The sequence below is a fragment of the Tupaia chinensis genome, unplaced genomic scaffold (genome assembly GCF_000334495.1).
Source record: "Tupaia chinensis unplaced genomic scaffold, TupChi_1.0 Scaffold000381_1, whole genome shotgun sequence".
In the NCBI taxonomy this organism is placed as follows: domain Eukaryota; kingdom Metazoa; phylum Chordata; class Mammalia; order Scandentia; family Tupaiidae; genus Tupaia; species Tupaia belangeri.
The window spans coordinates 633574-653230 of record NW_006159883.1 but is presented as its reverse complement, the minus strand read 5'-3'; the positions used below and the strand labels follow the sequence as shown (position 1 = coordinate 653230).

The 19657-nt window shown below is 40.6% G+C and overlaps 1 protein-coding gene across 1 annotated transcript in view; it reads right to left on the bottom strand.

Moving 5' to 3' along the window:
- Positions 1-19657, bottom strand: part of LRP2 (LDL receptor related protein 2) — a 241297-nt gene that overhangs the window by 62214 nt on the left and 159426 nt on the right. Inside the window, exons 44-51 of the mRNA XM_014589797.1 lie at positions 19398-19640; positions 12742-12867; positions 11246-11365; positions 9107-9238; positions 7062-7263; positions 5622-5917; positions 3953-4469; positions 115-267 (exon numbers count right to left, since the gene is read on the bottom strand). Of these exons, the coding sequence (XP_014445283.1) occupies positions 115-267; positions 3953-4469; positions 5622-5917; positions 7062-7263; positions 9107-9238; positions 11246-11365; positions 12742-12867; positions 19398-19640 (1789 nt within the window). The remainder of the gene's footprint in view (positions 1-114; positions 268-3952; positions 4470-5621; positions 5918-7061; positions 7264-9106; positions 9239-11245; positions 11366-12741; positions 12868-19397; positions 19641-19657) is intronic.

Sequence of the window (19657 nt, the reverse complement as noted above, 5' to 3'; positions counted from 1 at the left end):
GAAGATAAGTTCCAGCAAGACATTGGCCAGGAAATAGTTATGTGAACAGCCTTTTCAGAACAGAGGTGAAATAAGTGCATGAAAGGAAAGCTCAAGACCTCAGGGAGACTATACCCATATTGAGGGTGAAGGGCAATTCCTCTGGGATTATCAAAGCAGAATGTGTTGTTGGCATCCACACAGTGCTGGGCCAGAGTGCGGCGGTATCCACCATCAAGGTTGGAGACAAACATGGAATTCAGGTTGATATCCACCCAATAAAGTTTTCTAAAATGGAAAGCCAGGAGTTACTGATTAAGTCGCTTTGTGAAATGGTTCATATTTAGCCACCCAATTCCTATCCAAGCTACCTGAGAATCACAGACAGATGATAGAAGGCTTATTTCCCCAAGGTAAATGAGGAGCAGGAGAAACAGGAGGCTGGCTTCTTTCAATAAAGAAATGGAAGATGCAAGAAGTTGGGCTACAATTAACACTTAAAAGTATTGTCACATAGAGAATTCTGGAGGTCACACCTCACTCTAGAAGTCTAGTTTTACTTTCCTCATGAAGTATAAGGCATCCTTTCCAGGCAATGCAAAAGCTTAGAACAGGGAAGCAGAAGTGACTGTCCTGCACAGAAATGGTTTATTACTCGTTGATGGTAACGTGTATAGTATTCTCAACGGGGCTGGTCTGAGATGTAATTCATGTTGGGCAAAGTCTCTTTACAAGCCAAATGATGTAGAGCAATCAAATGTTTAAAAAATATATAAGAATAAAAAAAAAAAGTGACTGTCCTGAACTATAGTCTACATAATGGAGTTGAGGAAACAGGCTTGTCAACAACTGCACAAGGAAACTATAATGACATCTTTAAGAACAAGAGCAGCTTTACCCAGTCCTCAACCTGTAAGACTAGAATGGCAAGTGAGTTTTATACCCTGTAATCCATTTTACTTTCAAACCTCAGAAGCTTTTGAAATGTACTAGAATCTGTTAGAAACGCTTACCTCAGGCTATTTCAATTTTATATATTATAAATTATTGGGTTGTTGGGAAAGTCTTATTTTTGCATAGAAAACAAAGAAAAATATGTCATGACTTTCCCAATAACCTAATACTATGCAATAAAACCCATGCTTTCCTACAAGGCAGGTGTTCTTACCCTAAGATCTTTAATCTGGTGTCAGGGAAGCCTAAGCTGAGGGGGGTGGGAACCCTCTAAAATCAGTGTAAAATTGTGTGAATATAAATGCATATATCCAGCAAGATGCAAGAGGTTGAGTTACAATTCCCACTTAAAGGTTATTGTCATATAGAAAATTCTGGGGTCACATCTCATTCTAGAGTTATCCAGCAAGGCATTCATAGCTTTCACCAGAATCTTAAAGTATCCATAACATTCCAAAGAGTTCAATGCCCCTAGAATAGGAAGGTCATTTAGTACTGGACACTCAATTACAACTGGAAGGAGAATGATTTTCCCTCTGAAAAGGCTTAAATGCCTCTTTTCAAGAGGTCAGTTCTGATCCAACCATGGTACATATCAGAATATTTAGCTGTTAGGTCTGTCACACCTGTTTAGGCTTGTGGATGAGAGAATGAGTATGTATAAATGTACAAGCCTTGCTGGTTAAATTGCCAGTTAATTCACTTGGGTAAATTTTTTCTGAATGAGGTGGTCACATTCTTGAAGTCCATTATTGTAGAGGCTAAGAATAGGAATAATAGCCATTTATTGGACACTTAATTAAATGCCAGGCCCTAGACCAGGGACGTTTTAAAATATTATGTCATCAGGAAAATCATGATATATTTTTTCTTTGTTTTTTTAATGCAAAAATGTGTCATGACTTTCTCAGCGACCCAATGTTTTATTACTTAAGATCACAACACTCTTCAAAGAAGTTGCTATTATTATTCCTGTTTTCTTGCTGAGACTGCTGAGGTCCTGAGGTTGTATAATTACTAAATGGTAGAGCAGGAATTCAAGTCCTGGTAGACCAGCTAGCCATGGGGCACTTTACTCTGTTGAGCTGACTGCTTTCCTGTTCATTAACCAAACACTCTTGTGTTAAGAGCAGAAATACTGAAGGGATATGTTTCTAACTTAGTTATTATGTCAGCAATGTTCCCTAACAACATACATGTAACTGGGCTCTACTCTCCCTTCATGCTTTAAGGAATGGTTGTGCTTCTTCCTGGGCCTCAGACGGGAAATTTTACCCTTACCCAGACTTTCTTGCTGCATCCTTCTCACTACTACACATGTATGTAAATCTCTCCTCTAGTCAAGAACACACCAAGGGAACAGCAGATGGTGTGATGTTGTGGGACTCCCAACGTAGTCGACCGTGGTTTGAGTCCTGGACCCAGCAGCTTGAAATTCATACTGGGTACGGGCGTGTATGTGCCCAAAATCCCGAGAGAAGAATGGAGAAGGGATTGTGATGTGGCCATCCCCCCAGAGAGTGATTTCTCACTTTCTGTGTCTGTCTCTCTCTATCTTTCTGGAGAGCAAACGTACTCCATAGCAAAAACCTCTCTTAAAAAAAAAAAAAATGCCCAGATAGACAGGAAAGTAGCTGAAATCCGAGGGGCGGGGGGGAGCATGGCACTATTATTCTCCCAATTTTTGAGAGAGAGGGTGGAATGGAGTTAAAATATTAGATTTCCCTGTACTACAGCAAAGAATGGGGACAGGAGCAGTTCTATGGTTAGACCTGTTCCTGGAAATCATGAATCACCATACTTTTTCACACATAGTAGAGGCCCTATACCTAAAATACTGTTTTCATGTAGTCAATGTTTCATTTGTTATTTAGCAAACACTTATTGTTCAGGGAGAACTAGGGAGCAAACTCTCCCACTACCATCAGTTTATAATCTTCACCTTTAAGATGGAGAAACGGGGGTGTGAGGAAGAGCCCTCTAGAAGTCTGGGCTGACTCCAGTGAGAACATCTATAGCATAAATGCCTACTATAAATGTCACAGGCATTTATATACCAGTTTATGCTGCCAAGTATCTCATAAATTAAATATTCAGTAAGATGTTAAGAAGTGTGCTTCACCTGGTAGTTTTAAACTATCACTGGTTTCCCTTAAAAGCCCTCAGTTTCTATCAGGAAAGAGTTTCAGGGTAGCCATTCTCAACTTCATGACCAGCCCAGGCCGGGAATGGCTAGCAATTGTAAACAAGGCTGTGGACTCCAGGAGAGCAAGGGCCATGTCGGCCTTGGTCACCTCCAGATATCTACTGTCATTGCATGTAGGGGCTACTCAGGAAGTTTTTCGTTTATTTGGTTTTTGGGATTTTTTTTAGATTCTTTTTCCATCGGATGCATGGGTTCACCAGAGAGAGGCAGAAAGAGAGAGAGAAAGTGGAAATCATCCCCCAGAGATGATAGCCACACCGCAATCCCTTCTTCTCCATTCTCTTCCAGTATTTTGGGCATGTGCACACACACACACACACACACACACACACACACACACACCACATATCATGTGTGAGTTTTCAAGACACTGGGTCTGAGACTTGACCACATATCAGGTGTGAGTTTTCAAGCCACTGGGTCTGGGACTTGAACTGTGTGGTTGACCCTGTGGGAATCCAGAATCTTAACCACCATCCCATCTTGCTGGCCCGATTAGGAAGCATATTTAAATGGCTGAATGAACCAACTGAACCAATGGATCATCCCTTCATTGCGTCTCCACTTAACTGAACGATCAGCAATAGCAGTGCTCTTTCCTCCTTTGTGATGCCCCACCTCATAAAAATAATACCACAAATTCTTAAAATCACTAGAGTTTAGGTCTCATGGTGTCTGAGTCTTAAGTATGAAGCAGAAAAAAACATATAGAAATATTAAATGTGTCCACATATTAAACCCTATCAAGAGGAAAATATAATTCTAGTTTTTTTTACATTTTAACTTTTCAAAAGTTTATCAGTGTTTTCTTACCTGGCAACCCAGTCTACAGCCAGACCTTCTGCAGCTGGTAATCTGTGATTTATGATAATCTCCCTGTTTGTCTTATTCAGAAACATTCTCTCAATGACATGCCTCTGTATGTCAATCCAGTATAATCTCTTTTCTACCCGGTCAAAATCTAATGACACAACATTGCCTAGGCCTTGCAAAATGAGGGAGTAAAATTGGCCATCCACAGTTAGATTTCTCAGATAGTAACGGTTGCTGAAAATGAGATAGGGCTCGATGTTACTGTTCTGCCGGCAGGTCTTTCCATCTGGTTCTCGAATGTAGCCTGCAGCACACTTACAGATGTAGGAACCTACTACATTCTCACACTTTTGGCTACAGACAAAGGGTGTTTCCTTGCATTCATCAATATCAACACAAGTCCGCTTGTCAGACATAAGCTTGTAACCAGGAAGACAGGAACAGTAGAAACTGGTTGGGGTATCTGTGCAGTTGTGATCACAACCACTGATTGAAGGGTCTTGGCACTCGTTGATGCCTGTAGGCAAAAGACAGTTATCAGAAAACCTAAAATGTCATCCACAGACCCACCATCACGATCCAAAGTAAAAATTCCTACTGGATGGTGCCAATTCTTAATTAATCATGCTGCAAGATGACACACAATGAGGGATTCTCAAAGGCAGTGGATTATTTAAAAAATCATGACTTTTGCATGTCTTCCCCATTTCAATCCTTCACCAGTGGTTTTAACAACTAATACAACTGACTTGACTTCTAATCCTATACCTAGCACTGTTCTCTCTCTCTCTCTTTTTTTTAAGCTTATTTCTTTTTTCCATAAGGTGGGGTGGAGAGAGACACCTTCAAGGGAGTCTTTAAACCACAACCACCCCAAGCTCTAGCCACCAGAATCATGAACATGCACACGCACACCCAGCACATAGAGGGAGACTGCAGCACCTTTCCATATGGCTTTGTCATTGTGGAGGATCACATTATCACTGAGCCACCACAGCTGACCACCAATCTCCTCTTCACCAAGAACTTTAAAATGGATGTATACAGGATAAAGACAAGAAAAGTGCCTGGCCAGTGTGCTGGGAAAACAGGTCTCTGAGAAAAAAATTAAAGCTCTTGATTCACAGTGTCTTCTACTTTATTGGTGTGACTACTCATGTAGCCAACCTCAAGCTATCAGTGTAATGCCACTGAGCATGGAGCCATGAAAGAGCACACATGTGCCTCTCACCAGACAGCATACACTGAACACTGGCGGTACCTCTGGCTGGCCCTGTCACACATGAACAGGGAAGAAAGGACGTTCTCTATTCAGCAAGAAGCAACAGATTAAAAATTACTTCATGCACTGAGTAATCCATGAAGAGTCCATCCCAACAAGATATTCTAAGGATTCAAAGACAATCAACAACATTCTCTTCATTCTTGGACACCTTATTTAGCAATACTATTAAATGATGGCTTTAGCATTTGTTCATCTTCTGTTCTTTCTGATTGTCTAATTGAATTTGTGTACTACCTTATATACCAAGAAATCCTTGCCGATAGGAATTTTCTGGCATTTTTCTCCTTCAAAGATAGAGTAGAAAGTCTTGATAAGTCATAAAGGGTTGATTATCTACATTTGATCTCGCCTTTCTTATTTTCCCAAATCTTCTATTATACTCACCACAGCCTTTCTCGTCACTGTTGTCAGAGCAATCATCCAGGTGGTTGCAGACTTTTACCATCTCGATACAGTGCCCATTGTCACACTTGAACTGGTGAGGTGGGCATGTGGCTTCTGGGGTGTGGCACAGGTGACTCAGCTCATCAGAGTCATCTCCACAGTCATTTTGTCCATCACAGACGTAGGCCTCATTAATGCAGCGCCCATTCTGACAGGTAAACTGATGCTCATGGCAGGTGGGGTATGAGCAGTTCCTCTCATCGCTGAAGTCACCGCAGTCATTGCGCCAGTCACACCTGAGTTAGAGACCCAGTACCACTATTGGAGGGGTTGACAAGTCTCAGTTATTGCCCACTTGGGGCTCTGCTTCCTCTTCTAGCTATCTGAATGCTGGTTTGACAATTTCAGTAACAAGATCACCAATGTCTATAGTCCCTTTTCCCCAAGAATCTTCATCCACCCAATCAAGCTACAACTCTAGAATAAACCAGTATTTTATATTCCCACCATTTCCCCAGGTGCTGGTTACTACCATAAGAAATGTGGGTCCAAAGCTAATAATTGCATTCCTTTTTCCCTAGGTGATAAGTTAATTAAAAATAACTTTTGTAGTTCATCAAATGCATTCATCAGATAATGAGGCACTTTATGGGCACTGGTAATCTCTGAAGAAGTCATATGAGAGAGTGTCCATACCCAAGTGAAAACTCAGAAGGTGAGTGCTATAATTATAAATGATAGGACTCCAGAGAGCAAAGTGAAATATTTCGTTTATCCATGCCTCTAAGTGGAAAACCACATGTCATCAGCTTCAAGAAAGAATGTCCTTCTATCAAGACCACCTCACTGATCACCTTAGCCCTGTGAGCAAGGAGTCTTTCATGGATTCTGGGCACTTTTATCTCCTTGAGCCCTTTCTACCTTAAAAATATTGTATTTAATTACTACACTGTTATAAAGGCAGATGCATTAATATTACATATTAAAATACTTTCTTTGACCTAAAACTTTCGTTTGGTTTTGGTTTTATAAGAAATCTAAACATTTTTCCCAGTCACCAGAAGTGCCACAGGCCCTAGACACCTTGGTCACTTTGTCTAATAGATGAGTCAGCCCTGTGCCCATGGACATTAAAGGTTTGCTGGGAATTTTTTTTTTTTTTTTTTTTTTTTTTAGATTTTTACTGGAGCGCATGTACATTCACTAGAGAAAGACACTGAGAGAGGGAAAATGAGAAATCACCACCCGGGGGTTGACCACATGCCAATCCATTCTCCATCCTCCTCTTAGGATTTTGGGTATGCACACACATGTATCCAGTGTGTTTTTAAGCCTCTGGGTCTAGGACTTGAACTGCAAAGTAGGCTATGTGGAATCCAGCCTGAACCACCCACCACCATCTGCTCATCCTGCTGGGAAATTTTTAAATCCTCATCTCACCTGAATGAGTTGAGGATACAGAGCCCGTTTGCACAAGTGAATTCATTTTCAGCACAAGATCTCCTGGTACAATTCTGATGTTCATCGTAGGCATCAGAACAGTCTGCATCACCATCGCAGACCCAGCTTAAGGGAATGCACCTCCTGGCTGGAGGTCTGCTATTTATACAGAAAAACTCAGATCTCGAGCAATTCCTTTTCTCTGAAATCAAGGCATACAAGAATTAGAAACCCTACAAGAGCTCATTGCAACAGCCAAGTTCTTGCTTTAAGATACTTAACATCCTGACAACTGCAAAGAAATGGGAGGATAACAAGTAGACAAGTCACACTGCTATAGTAATGACAGATCACAGTAAAAATGCCCCCAACAGTTCCTAAATCTTTCAGAAAAAAATCAACATAAAACACTTCACTTAGTTTTACATAAAATAAATGTAAGATCCTACTTTTTCATTTAGGGCTTCAGAAAACCACTCCTCTTTTGTTATTCAGATAGCAAATGCTTTACATTTTGATAACATTTGTTAGTTTATACGTGATTACACAAGCACAATGGGAAATAAGTATTTTTATGCCAGTTACCTAAATGGCTCAAAGTCACAAAACTAAAAGGAGAAAGAGCTGGAGTTGCAAACCTAGGTCCTTCTACCCCAAAATTTGGTGTGTTTTCAACTACTTTAGAACAACTGTGCCAAGTTTTATTACAGTGGATAGGAGTGGCATACATCACAAGAAATGTCAGAAGCATCATGCTGTGAAGAGATAAGATGCTGATAAAGAATTATTAATACCTGTAGGATAATATATCCTATTATATATATTATATATATATAATAATATATATAAATATTAATACCTGTTGTATAGTTTATCAAATCTCAATGTGGGTGAGTAGGAGAAAAAAGAAGGGAGTTCCTGGTAAAGGGAGTCATGAGAAAAGGGTATGCTACAAAACATGTACATTTAACTGCCAACTATCCATTTCAGTAGACAGAGTATACATGAACCTACGGACCACCAACAAAATCACTGACACACGTGGAATCTTCAAAAGGCTTGTGGAAAATGCATATTATGAAAAAACTATACATGTATTTCAATGGGCTTTCATCAAAATAAACTCATACTGGGACCAGCAGTTAGTGTAACAGTTATGTCGCTGGACTCCCTCTCCAAAAATAAATTAAATAAATAAATAAATAAATAAATAAATAAATAAATAAATATAAAAAAAATAATAAACTCATACTTTAATTCCACTTTCCCATGAATTTTTTTTTTCTTTTTTTTTTGTAGAGGTTTTTGCTATAGGGCGTGAGTGTTCGCCAGACCGACAGAGAGACAGAAAGCGAGAAATCACCCCCCAGGGGGGATGGCCATGTCACAGTCCCTTCTCCTCCATTCTCCTCTTGGGATCTTAGGCACGCACGCACATGCACCCGGCGTGAGTTTAAGCCACTGGGTCCAGGACTCGAACCGCGGTCGACTACATGGGAGTCCAGCGATATAGCCATTACACTAACTGCTGGTCCCTCCCATGAACTTTTTAATGTCCCCTCATATAAGGTTACCTTCAAATGCAAACATTAGGGAGCCATTCTTTTTTACTGTACTGCCATGGAAAGACACTCTTCTAAGACACCTTAGCTAAGAATTCCATGCCAGGTGGTAATAGAAATGGTGTTCCAGCCCCAAATATAGCTCTAGAGTAATAGATGAAACTGGGGGTACAGTTAAATGTTACACTGTAGGAGTAGCCAGCCAAGTTCTCTATCTACTGTAGAGAGGAAGGACATTATTTTCATTAGCCAAACGCATAAGGAAAAAAATAAACATAAAACCATTTTCCATCATTTTATGGTGGTTATGTGGATGATATCAGACAATCCAGAGTAAAAAAAGAAAGGTAACATCTATCAGTGTGCATTCATTTAAAGAGAAGTTTACCTGACAATCTGACTCCAAATACAACAACAACAACAATACTCCAGTGCATTTCCCTGTAATATGACTCTACAAAGGATTTAGCTGGCTTCACTTACCACAATGGTGCCTTTCATCCTCATCACTCATGTCCCCACAATCATTATCACCATCACAAATCCATTCTCTTGAGATGCACCTTCCACTATCACACTTGAACTCATCACTTAGGCATGTTTGCTCATGGTGTACTGAAAAAAGACAAAAAGAACTCTTGGTGAAGAATGGTTTATAATCCAGAAAACTTGACAGAAGTTAGCTATAGCATGGATTGTTCGGGAAATTTGAAACTGAGCGTTACCTAGTTGTATACAGTTAGGGTAGGACCTCCGATGAATTTCATACAAGTGACCCATGGTTTGAGATTAAAGTTATTGATTGACAGTGCAAAGCCCTAATTATCTTTGGTGACTAGGATAAGAGCCCCATTTTTAAGGAATTATTTATTTAATTTTACTTATTCATTTATTTTCATTTGACTAGAGAAAGACACACAGAGAGAAGGAAAGTGAGAAAGCAAGCCACCAGGTCCAGGACTCAAACCATGGTCAGCCATGTGGGAGTGTCCAACAGCACCTTAGTCACCATGCCACCTGCTGGCCCAAAAGCCCCATTTTTTGTATGTATCTTGTCATTTCTTTAAAATATAATTTGTAGAGCTGGCTGCATACCCTGGTGATTAAGGAAACCAGATCTCACATAGACAACCACGGTTTGAATCCCAGCACAGTGGCTTGAAAAACATGCTGGGCATATGTGCGTGCTTGTCCAAAATCCTAACAGGATGAAAAAATGGAGGAGAGGGGATTGCAACGTGACCACATCCCATCAGAGGGTGTATTCTCCCTCTCCTTCTCCTGCTCTCCATCTGTCTCTCTCTGGTGAGCATGTGTGTATGCATATATTACTTGAATTACTACAATGAGACTATATTTACATATAATCTCTGTGTTTATTTTTATTTAAGTACTGGTACTAAGGGTTGCTACCATGACTTTGGTTCTCATGGAGAAGTCTGGACACTTGTATTTATTCTTCATATATCTGAATCAATAATTCATATATTTGAACCAATCTAACACTATTCTATTTAAAAGTTAAAAATTATTTCCTTTATAGATTCTCAAAATTCTATGTACCCTTTGCTTTCTATAAAACCTTTGCTTTCTACAAACCAGCGTTGAGGGTTGCGGGGAGCGGAGCGGGGGCGGGCAGGGGGGATACAGCAAAGTGCTTCAAATCCAGGATGAACATTCCTAATCCCAAACTCCAAACATTTTGAGTATCAACAATACATTACGTAGCTGGCTGTGGTTTGAATGCTGGCCCTGGTGGCTTGAGAAACATGCTGGGTGCATGTACATGAGTACCCCAAATCCCAGAAGTATGGAGAAATGGAGGAGCGACTGCAGCATGGCCACATCCCACTGGGAGATGCTTTCTCTTTCTCTCTCTCTGATTCTGTCTCTCTGGCAAGTTTACACACCTCTAGCAGTTAAATTAAAAAAAAAAAATAAAGGCAATGTGGAAGACTGTATGTTTTTAATTTTATAATTATATTTTTTAAATGTACATGTATATATGTTATAATTTGCAAAGGTGAATAGCAGCCTCCAAATACAAACAGGGTACAGCTGCATTCAGAAATAAAATAGGGCCCCTAGAGCTTCCCAGGACTGTCAGATGGCTATGGTACGTCACCTCATAAGCTGGCACAGAGACAGAACAGAAAGAGGATGTGAGTCCATAATACACCACTTCCGTGTGTGTGTGTGTGTGTGTGTGTGTGTGTGTGTGTGTATGTGCGTGCGCGATTATATATACATATATATTATGATTCCAATTATTTTCAGATCCTCCCAGGGTGTTATTGGCCAGAGCTAAGCAAAATTCAGAAATTCCAATTCAAAATCAACGACAATTGAGTTCTACAAATTAGGCATTGCATTTAGTGTATCACCAATATAATCTCGCTTTAGCAGCATCAGCCAGCCATTTCCACATCCTGCTCAGTTCTCCACACAGCACCCTGCACTAATAGTCTTTAAGGACCTTTGCTGTGTGGTTTCAGCATCCCACCTGGGAGCAGGAACAAGGCGTACAAGAATTCAGTGGCCATGACCCTAATCTGTAGATCAGAAGATAAGGAGGTTGTCTGGCTGCATTCTACTGCCTCTCATGCTTGTTTCCTGTCTTACCACAGGAGGCAGGCTCATCAGAGCCATCAGGACAATCTGCTTCTTGATCACAGTGCCATTGTTGAGGAATACAACGCCCAGAGGTGCATTTGAACTCACTGCTGCTGCATGTGTGAGCGGCTGGAGGAGGGAAAGAAAACAAAACCCATGAGCAAAACACACACACATTCCTATCAATCTTAACTTGCCTACATCTCTGACCTGGATAACCACTACCAGGTTTTCTGTGGAGAAGGAGGACTATGGGAGAGAGAAGGAAAACAATAGCACACCAGAATTATTTTCTAGATTCCAACAATCCAATCAATCTTACATGTTAAAAATACAAAAATACTATATTTATGATACATGAAATCACAAATTATATAAAATAAGTCTTGGTTCTATTTTTTCTGCTATACAAAAATAAATTCTATTGAATAATTACTGAAAGGAAAAACAACAATATGACCATATCTGAGCTCATCTCATACACCATGTTTTAGCCATGTTAAACCATGATTTTAGAGAATTAGCTAAGTTCACCTCTTATCTATTCTCGCAAAATGGGACTTTTATTTGAATAAATGGGAGACTGTGCTTATACGAGAATGTCAATTACTTTCTTAAGCATCCTTTGATAGCTGTGGTCAGATGTATTTCCTAAATAGTTATGTGGGTACAAACCTGAATCAGGTCTTATAATTTTTCTGGTCTGCAAGGTTCTCTTGCTATGGCCTCTAATATCTGATGATTTTTGAGGAGAAATTGATAAGAAAGCACAGGTTCCTGAAAAATCAGTCATAACTCCAATCTGTCTAGCCCTATCTGATGGCCATGTCCTGAATTCTGCTTTCTCACGCAACTATGATTACAAGAGGTCCCTCTTCTTAGACTGTAGTCTAGCTTGGTAACAAATTATTGCTATACCCTTCAGTTTTCTTGGGAGGGGACCAATGACAGAGTTTAACTATATATACCCATAATAAGGAAAGCCAATTACTAAATTCTTAAATTATGCATATATTTACACTAATAGTCTCAAAGTTATCAAGCTTCAGGGAAACCTTTTTATTTGAGCTAAATACAGAAAATTGCTTAAAGGAATCCAAATTCTAAACATAAAAAAATAAAGGTTTATGAAATTCAAACACATTAAAGGGATATGGAAATATTTCCAGTTACTAATTGCCATTATAATCATATTCAGAGTAAATAACAAGATTAAAATACAAATTCTACTTGAAACTCATGTAGACAAAAGGCCTCCAAAACTAGGAGAAATGGTTCTTTGGAAGAAATATTTGAGGTATGTGGCGTGTAGGCAGGCAACACAGAAGAGGCTTCTCATGATCTTCCAATCACATCCTATAGCAACTATCGACTGCGTCTACTCACAAGGTCAATTTGAGATGACAACTGAAGTTAGCTCCAACATCCTGGCTATGTAGCTGTCTATTAGTTAAGGTCATGCATCTCAGGAACCACAGAAAGAGAAGTAGTTTTATCTTACTCACTGCAGTAAGTAGGGCTTTCATCACTCATATCTCCACAGTCGTTGTCTCCATCACATAAATAGACACGAGGAATGCAAATGTTTGTATTCTGACATTTTGTGTATCCAGACTGGCACGTGCGATCAGCTTAGAAAAGACAACCAGATAAATATTTGGAACATATCCACCAAATATGTATCAGAAGCAACATCCATGTTAGCCAATCTATTGCAGTCTCTAAACCACTAAAGGAGGGCATTTTCAAGGCTATCAGTGAAGCAAGATCCATGACACTTATGTTACCTATAGTTGCTACAATAAAAAGAGACTATTTCCAGCTGACACAAAGGGGAGAGGTAGAGAGAAGAGATTGTTTTGTAATTGTGTATGTTTTCATTTTTAAATGGTATCAGTAAGAGTCCCGGCTCCTGGTTAAATAAACTACGATATATTCTCATAATGAGGAAATGGAACTAAAAAGAAATGAAAAATATCTCTACATATTGATATATAAAGAAATGATGGTCCCTAGGATATATTATTATTAGAGATATGTTTGCGATAGGGTGTGTGCACTCACCAGAGAGACAGAGAGACAAAGTGAGAAATAACCCCCAGGGGGGATGGCCACACTGCAATCCCTTCTCCTCATCTCCTCTCAGGATCTTGGGCACACATGTATCTGTGTGCAGTGTGTTTTTAGCCACTGGGTCTGGGATTCAATCCACAGTTGACTATATTGGAGTCCAACAACATAATCATTACACCATTTGCTGGTCCTTCCTAGGATATATTATTAATAGCACAAAGGAAAGATTCAAAACAGCAGGCTATTTTTCGGGAACCAGCAGTTAGCATAATGGCTATGTCACTGAACTCCCACGTAGTCGACCACGGTTCGCATCCCGGACCCAGTGGCTTAAAACTCACGCCGGGCGCGTGTCCGTGCATGCCCAAGATCCTGAGAGGAGAATGGAGGAGAAGGGATTGCGGCATGACCATCCCCTCTGGGGGGGTGATTTCTCACTTTCTGTCTCTATGTCTCTCTCTGTCTGTCTGGCGAGCACACGCGCCCTATAGCAAAAATCTCTCCAAAAAATAAATAAATAAATAAAACAGCAGGCTATTTTTTTATTTAAGAATAAGGATATTAAGGGACTATTTTTATGTGTGTGTAACAAAAAAGAGAGCATATACTAAAAATAATAACAATGAAAAGATAAACTACAGAAAATTGTCACACTTTTAGATAGATCGAAGGCAAAAGAATGAAAAGGTCAAGGATTAGAGACTTCGGTAAATGGGAGTGAATAAGTGGTGCAGCCGTAACATGACACTCTGTAATGCTGACTCACATGGAAAGGTCCTAGGTTCGCATCCAGGTTTCTCTCTGAACACAACAGGAGCGCTTATCCATGATGTAAGACTGGCTTGAGCCAGGGGTGGATTACAGCATGGGGCCTATTAGAGATCTCTCTCTCTCTCTCTCTCTCTCTGACTCTGTCTCTCTCACATGTTCATGGCTTCCAGCTCCATAGTCTGGTATGCTACCAACTGCACCAGAGTCAGAACTAAGAAATTACAAAAAGAAAAAAAGAGAAACATGTATCTGTGTGCAGTGTGTTTTTAGCCACTGGGTCTGGGATTCAATCCACAGTTGACTATATTGGAGTCCAACAACATAATCATTACACCATTTGCTGGTCCTTCCTAGGATATATTATTAATAGCACAAAGGAAAGATTCAAAACAGCAGGCTATTTTTCGGGAACCAGCAGTTAGCATAATGGCTATGTCACTGAACTCCCACGTAGTCGACCACGGTTCGCATCCCGGACCCAGTGGCTTAAAACTCACGCCGGGCGCGTGTCCGTGCATGCCCAAGATCCTGAGAGGAGAATGGAGGAGAAGGGATTGCGGCATGACCATCCCCTCTGGGGGGGTGATTTCTCACTTTCTGTCTCTATGTCTCTCTCTGTCTGTCTGGCGAGCACACGCGCCCTATAGCAAAAATCTCTCCAAAAAATAAATAAATAAATAAAACAGCAGGCTATTTTTTTATTTAAGAATAAGGATATTAAGGGACTATTTTTATGTGTGTGTAACAAAAAAGAGAGCATATACTAAAAATAATAACAATGAAAAGATAAACTACAGAAAATTGTCACACTTTTAGATAGATCGAAGGCAAAAGAATGAAAAGGTCAAGGATTAGAGACTTCGGTAAATGGGAGTGAATAAGTGGTGCAGCCGTAACATGACACTCTGTAATGCTGACTCACATGGAAAGGTCCTAGGTTCGCATCCAGGTTTCTCTCTGAACACAACAGGAGCGCTTATCCATGATGTAAGACTGGCTTGAGCCAGGGGTGGATTACAGCATGGGGCCTATTAGAGATCTCTCTCTCTCTCTCTCTCTCTCTGACTCTGTCTCTCTCACATGTTCATGGCTTCCAGCTCCATAGTCTGGTATGCTACCAACTGCACCAGAGTCAGAACTAAGAAATTACAAAAAGAAAAAAAGAGAACTATTTCTATAAATGTCTCTTTTGTAGAGTTTTAACTTGGTATACTATTTTGTACAAATAAAAACAATAAAAAGTGAGAAAAGAAAAGTGACTCTTGAAATTTGGAAAAAGTAACAAACGAGGTAACAAAAACACACTGGGCACATGTACATACATGCCCAAAATCGTAACAGGATGTAAACATGGGAGAGAAGGGATTACAGGGTGACCATGGCCCATTAGGGGTGCTTTCTTCCTCTCCTTTCTCTCTCTGGCAAGTGCACATGCACCCTGGCAGTTTTTGGGTTTTTTTTTTAATTAAAAAAATAAATAGGGGCCAGCTGTTGGCATAATGGCTATGTTGCTGGACTTCCATGTAGTTGACCGCAGTTCAAGTCCCGGACCCAGTGGCTTAAACTCACAGTGGGCGCATGTGCATGCATGTCCAAGGTCCCAAGAGGAGAATGGAGGAGAAGGGATTGTGGCATGGCCATGCCCCCTGGGGCGTGATTTCTCATTTTCTATCTCTCTGTCTCTTTTCGTCTTTCTGGCAAGCGCACACACCTTATAGCAAAAACTTCTCTAAAAAATAAATAAATAAATAAATAAATAAATAAATAATAAGTTGGACAACTAAGGATTATGTGCCCCGTGATGTCATACAACAGGAAATACACAGCTCCATTTATTGGTATTTGTAACCAAAGAATTGAACCTATTATAATCAAATCTCTAAATCAAAACTTCAGTTGACTAGAAATCAGTGGGATTAATAAAAACCAAAATGGATCAATTAGTCGAATAGCCAACTAGATCAATTAATCAAATACAGAAGGCATGGAAAATGGTTATGGACACTGGAGACAATGTGGGAAGAGGGTAGGAGATGGGGGAGAGTAAGAGGAAAGGAATTAAGGAGAGAAATAGAGAGGCAAGACTTTTCAGGGACACCGACATGGAGGATGGTTGATGATAACACATATGATATCTTCACCTGGACTGGTGGGAAGTGTGTTCATGTTGGGCAAATTTATTTTGCAAGATGTAGTAATGTACGGTAAAAGTATACATTTTAAAAATAATTGTAAAAAATAACACAAATATAGAACATGGGATATTCCATGAACAAATTACCTAATTAGGTAACAAATTAGGTAATTTGTTCATGGAATAACAAGGTGGAAACTATTGTGGTATGAAAGTGATTAAAGAGTTATTAAAATCAGAGGGGTGATTTCTTGCTTTCTGTCTCACTGTCTCTCTGGCAAGCACACACACCCTATAGCAAAAATGTCTCTAAAAAAGCAAACAAACAAACAAAAAATCAAGATAAATTTGTTGACCTTGTCTCAACCCTAATTTGAATAGATTAAAAACAAAAAGACATTTTGTGGATAAGTAACAAAATCTGAACATGAATTGGGTACTTGATGATATTTTCAGTAAGTATTATTGATTCACCAGGCATTAAAATGGCATGTTAATTGTCTTTCAGAATGTTTTATCAGTGGGCCAGATAGAGGTGCAGTAAAAATGGGTTCCAGGTTCACATCTAAAGACCTTCCTGAGTACACCAGGCACATGTGTGCACATGACCTCAGACCAGCTGGGGCCGGGAGTAGGTTGCAGCACGAGGACTCTGTTGGAGTGCTGCTCTGTCTCTCTCTCCCTCTCTCTCTCTCTCGCTCTCTCTCTCTCTCGCTCTCTCTCTCTCTCGCTCTCTCTCTCTCTCGCTCTCTCTCTCTCTCGCTCTCTCTCTCTCTCGCTCTCTCTCTCTCTCGCTCTCTCTCTCTCTCGCTCTCTCTCTCTCTCGCTCTCTCTCTCTCTCGCTCTCTCTCTCTCTCGCTCTCTCTCTCTCTCGCTCTCTCTCTCTCTCGCTCTCTCTCTCTCTCGCTCTCTCTCTCTCTCGCTCTCTCTCTCTCTCGCTCTCTCTCTCTCTCGCTCTCTCTCTCTCTCGCTCTCTCTCTCTCTCGCTCTCTCTCTCTCTCGCTCTCTCTCTCTCTCGCTCTCTCTCTCTCTCGCTCTCTCTCTCTCTCGCTCTCTCTCTCTCTCGCTCTCTCTCTCTCTCGCTCTCTCTCTCTCTCGCTCTCTCTCTCTCTCGCTCTCTCTCTCTCTCGCTCTCTCTCTCTCTCGCTCTCTCTCTCTCTCGCTCTCTCTCTCTCTCGCTCTCTCTCTCTCTCGCTCTCTCTCTCTCTCGCTCTCTCTCTCTCTCGCTCTCTCTCTCTCTCGCTCTCTCTCTCTCTCGCTCTCTCTCTCTCTCGCTCTCTCTCTCTCTCGCTCTCTCTCTCTCTCGCTCTCTCTCTCTCTCGCTCTCTCTCTCTCTCGCTCTCTCTCTCTCTCGCTCTCTCTCTCTCTCGCTCTCTCTCTCTCTCGCTCTCTCTCTCTCTCGCTCTCTCTCTCTCTCGCTCTCTCTCTCTCTCGCTCTCTCTCTCTCTCGCTCTCTCTCTCTCTCGCTCTCTCTCTCTCTCGCTCTCTCTCTCTCTCGCTCTCTCTCTCTCTCGCTCTCTCTCTCTCTCGCTCTCTCTCTCTCTCGCTCTCTCTCTCTCTCGCTCTCTCTCTCTCTCGCTCTCTCTCTCTCTCGCTCTCTCTCTCTCTCGCTCTCTCTCTCTCTCGCTCTCTCTCTCTCTCGCTCTCTCTCTCTCTCGCTCTCTCTCTCTCTCCTCCTTTTGAAATAAACTTAAAAAAAAAAAAAAAAAAAGAAAGTCTTTCTGTGAAATCCACGCCTAGGAGTTGTTTTAAAATATTGTCCTAGAACATGTTGGAAGAGAGAGATGAAACAAGATTTGCATGTGTTGATAAATATTGGAGCTTGTTGACGGGCACATTGTACTACTCTTTCTCCTTTGACGTATGTTTGAAATTTTCCATGATAAAACTTTTTATAAAGAGCAGACCCAAGACCAGCAGGTAGTGGAGAGGTTAAGGCAGCCAACTGTGCAGTTCAAGTCCTGAACCCAACAGCTTAAAAAAAATCCTCTCAGCGCATGTGCACGTGTGCCCAAAATCTCAATGACAGAATGAAGGAGAAGGGTTCATGGCAAGGCCATCCCCCCTGGGGAGTGATTACCCATTTTCTCTCTCTCTCTCTCTCTCTCTCTCTCTCTCTCTCTCTCTCTCTCTCTCTGTCTCACTTACATATCCTACAGCAAAAAGCAAATAAATAAAAACAGCAGATGTTGCATTACTCCACCTACAAAAGCAGCAAAACGTGGATATATCCAAACTGAAAATATCTTACTTGAACTTAACTCTCTTCTCCTTTGTTTTCCTAAGATGCTAAAACACAAAGTTTGGAAAAATCAATGAACTAAAAAGCAACTTACCAGAAAAATTATAGGGAAAAAATATTTTAGTTCACGTGGTACCAGATAGCTTTTTGCAAAACAAACATTAGCCACAATGTACTTATATAATCATTTGTCAGTAATTACTTATAACACTTTAAAACAATCAAAAAATTTTATCAAATTAATTTTTAATCTAGCAGATATATAAACCAAAGACAAAATATTCAAAGTTAAAATATCCAGTGGTTGTACAGATCCATCAATTTAAGTTTATAATTCAAATATTAGGTAAAGTTGTTTTAAAACCATTTAGTAGAATATATTAAAAGAGAATTTATGTTTGAAATGAATACTGTATTTTGGGAGCCAGCCAGGTAGGATGGCAGTTAGGGCAGCTGGATCCCACATAGCCGACTCCATAGTTCAAGTCTCGGACTCAGTGGCTTGAAAAACACACCAGACATGTGTATATGCATACTCAAAATCTCAAGATGAGGGGACCAGCAGTTAGCATAATGGCTATGTCGCTGGACTCCCACGTAGTCGACCGCAGTTCGAGTCCTGGACCCGGTGGCCATCCCCCATGAGGGGTGATTTCCTGCTTTCTGTCTCTCTGTCTCTGTCTGTCTGGCGAGCGCACATGCCCTATAGAAAAAAAAAAAAAAAAAAAATCTCAAGATGAGAATGGAGGAGAAGGGTCTGCAGAGTGCTCATGGTGCTTTATCACTTTCTCTCTCTTCCTCTCTCTCTCTCCCTCTCTCTCTCTCATTGCTGGCGAGCACATGCACCCTATAGCAATTTTTTTTAAATGGAATACTTCATTTTTATATAAAAACCTAAGATTTCAAGACCCAACAACATTAAGTACTTAAGATTAACTTACGGCAATTTTTCTCATCTGAAGTTTCATTATCATGGCAGTTGTTGACTCCATTGCAGACAAACTCAAGAGGTATGCACCTTCTATTATTGCAAGTGAATTCCGTGGTGGCATTGCACTCAGCAAACAGGCACCCTTCCTCATCACTGTTGTCACCGCAGTCGTCATAGTAATCACAGCGATAACGGTACTGGACACATCGCCCATTGGCACAGGTGAAGGCTGTCGGCTGGCAGGTGTGGAATGCTAAGAGGAAAAAACAT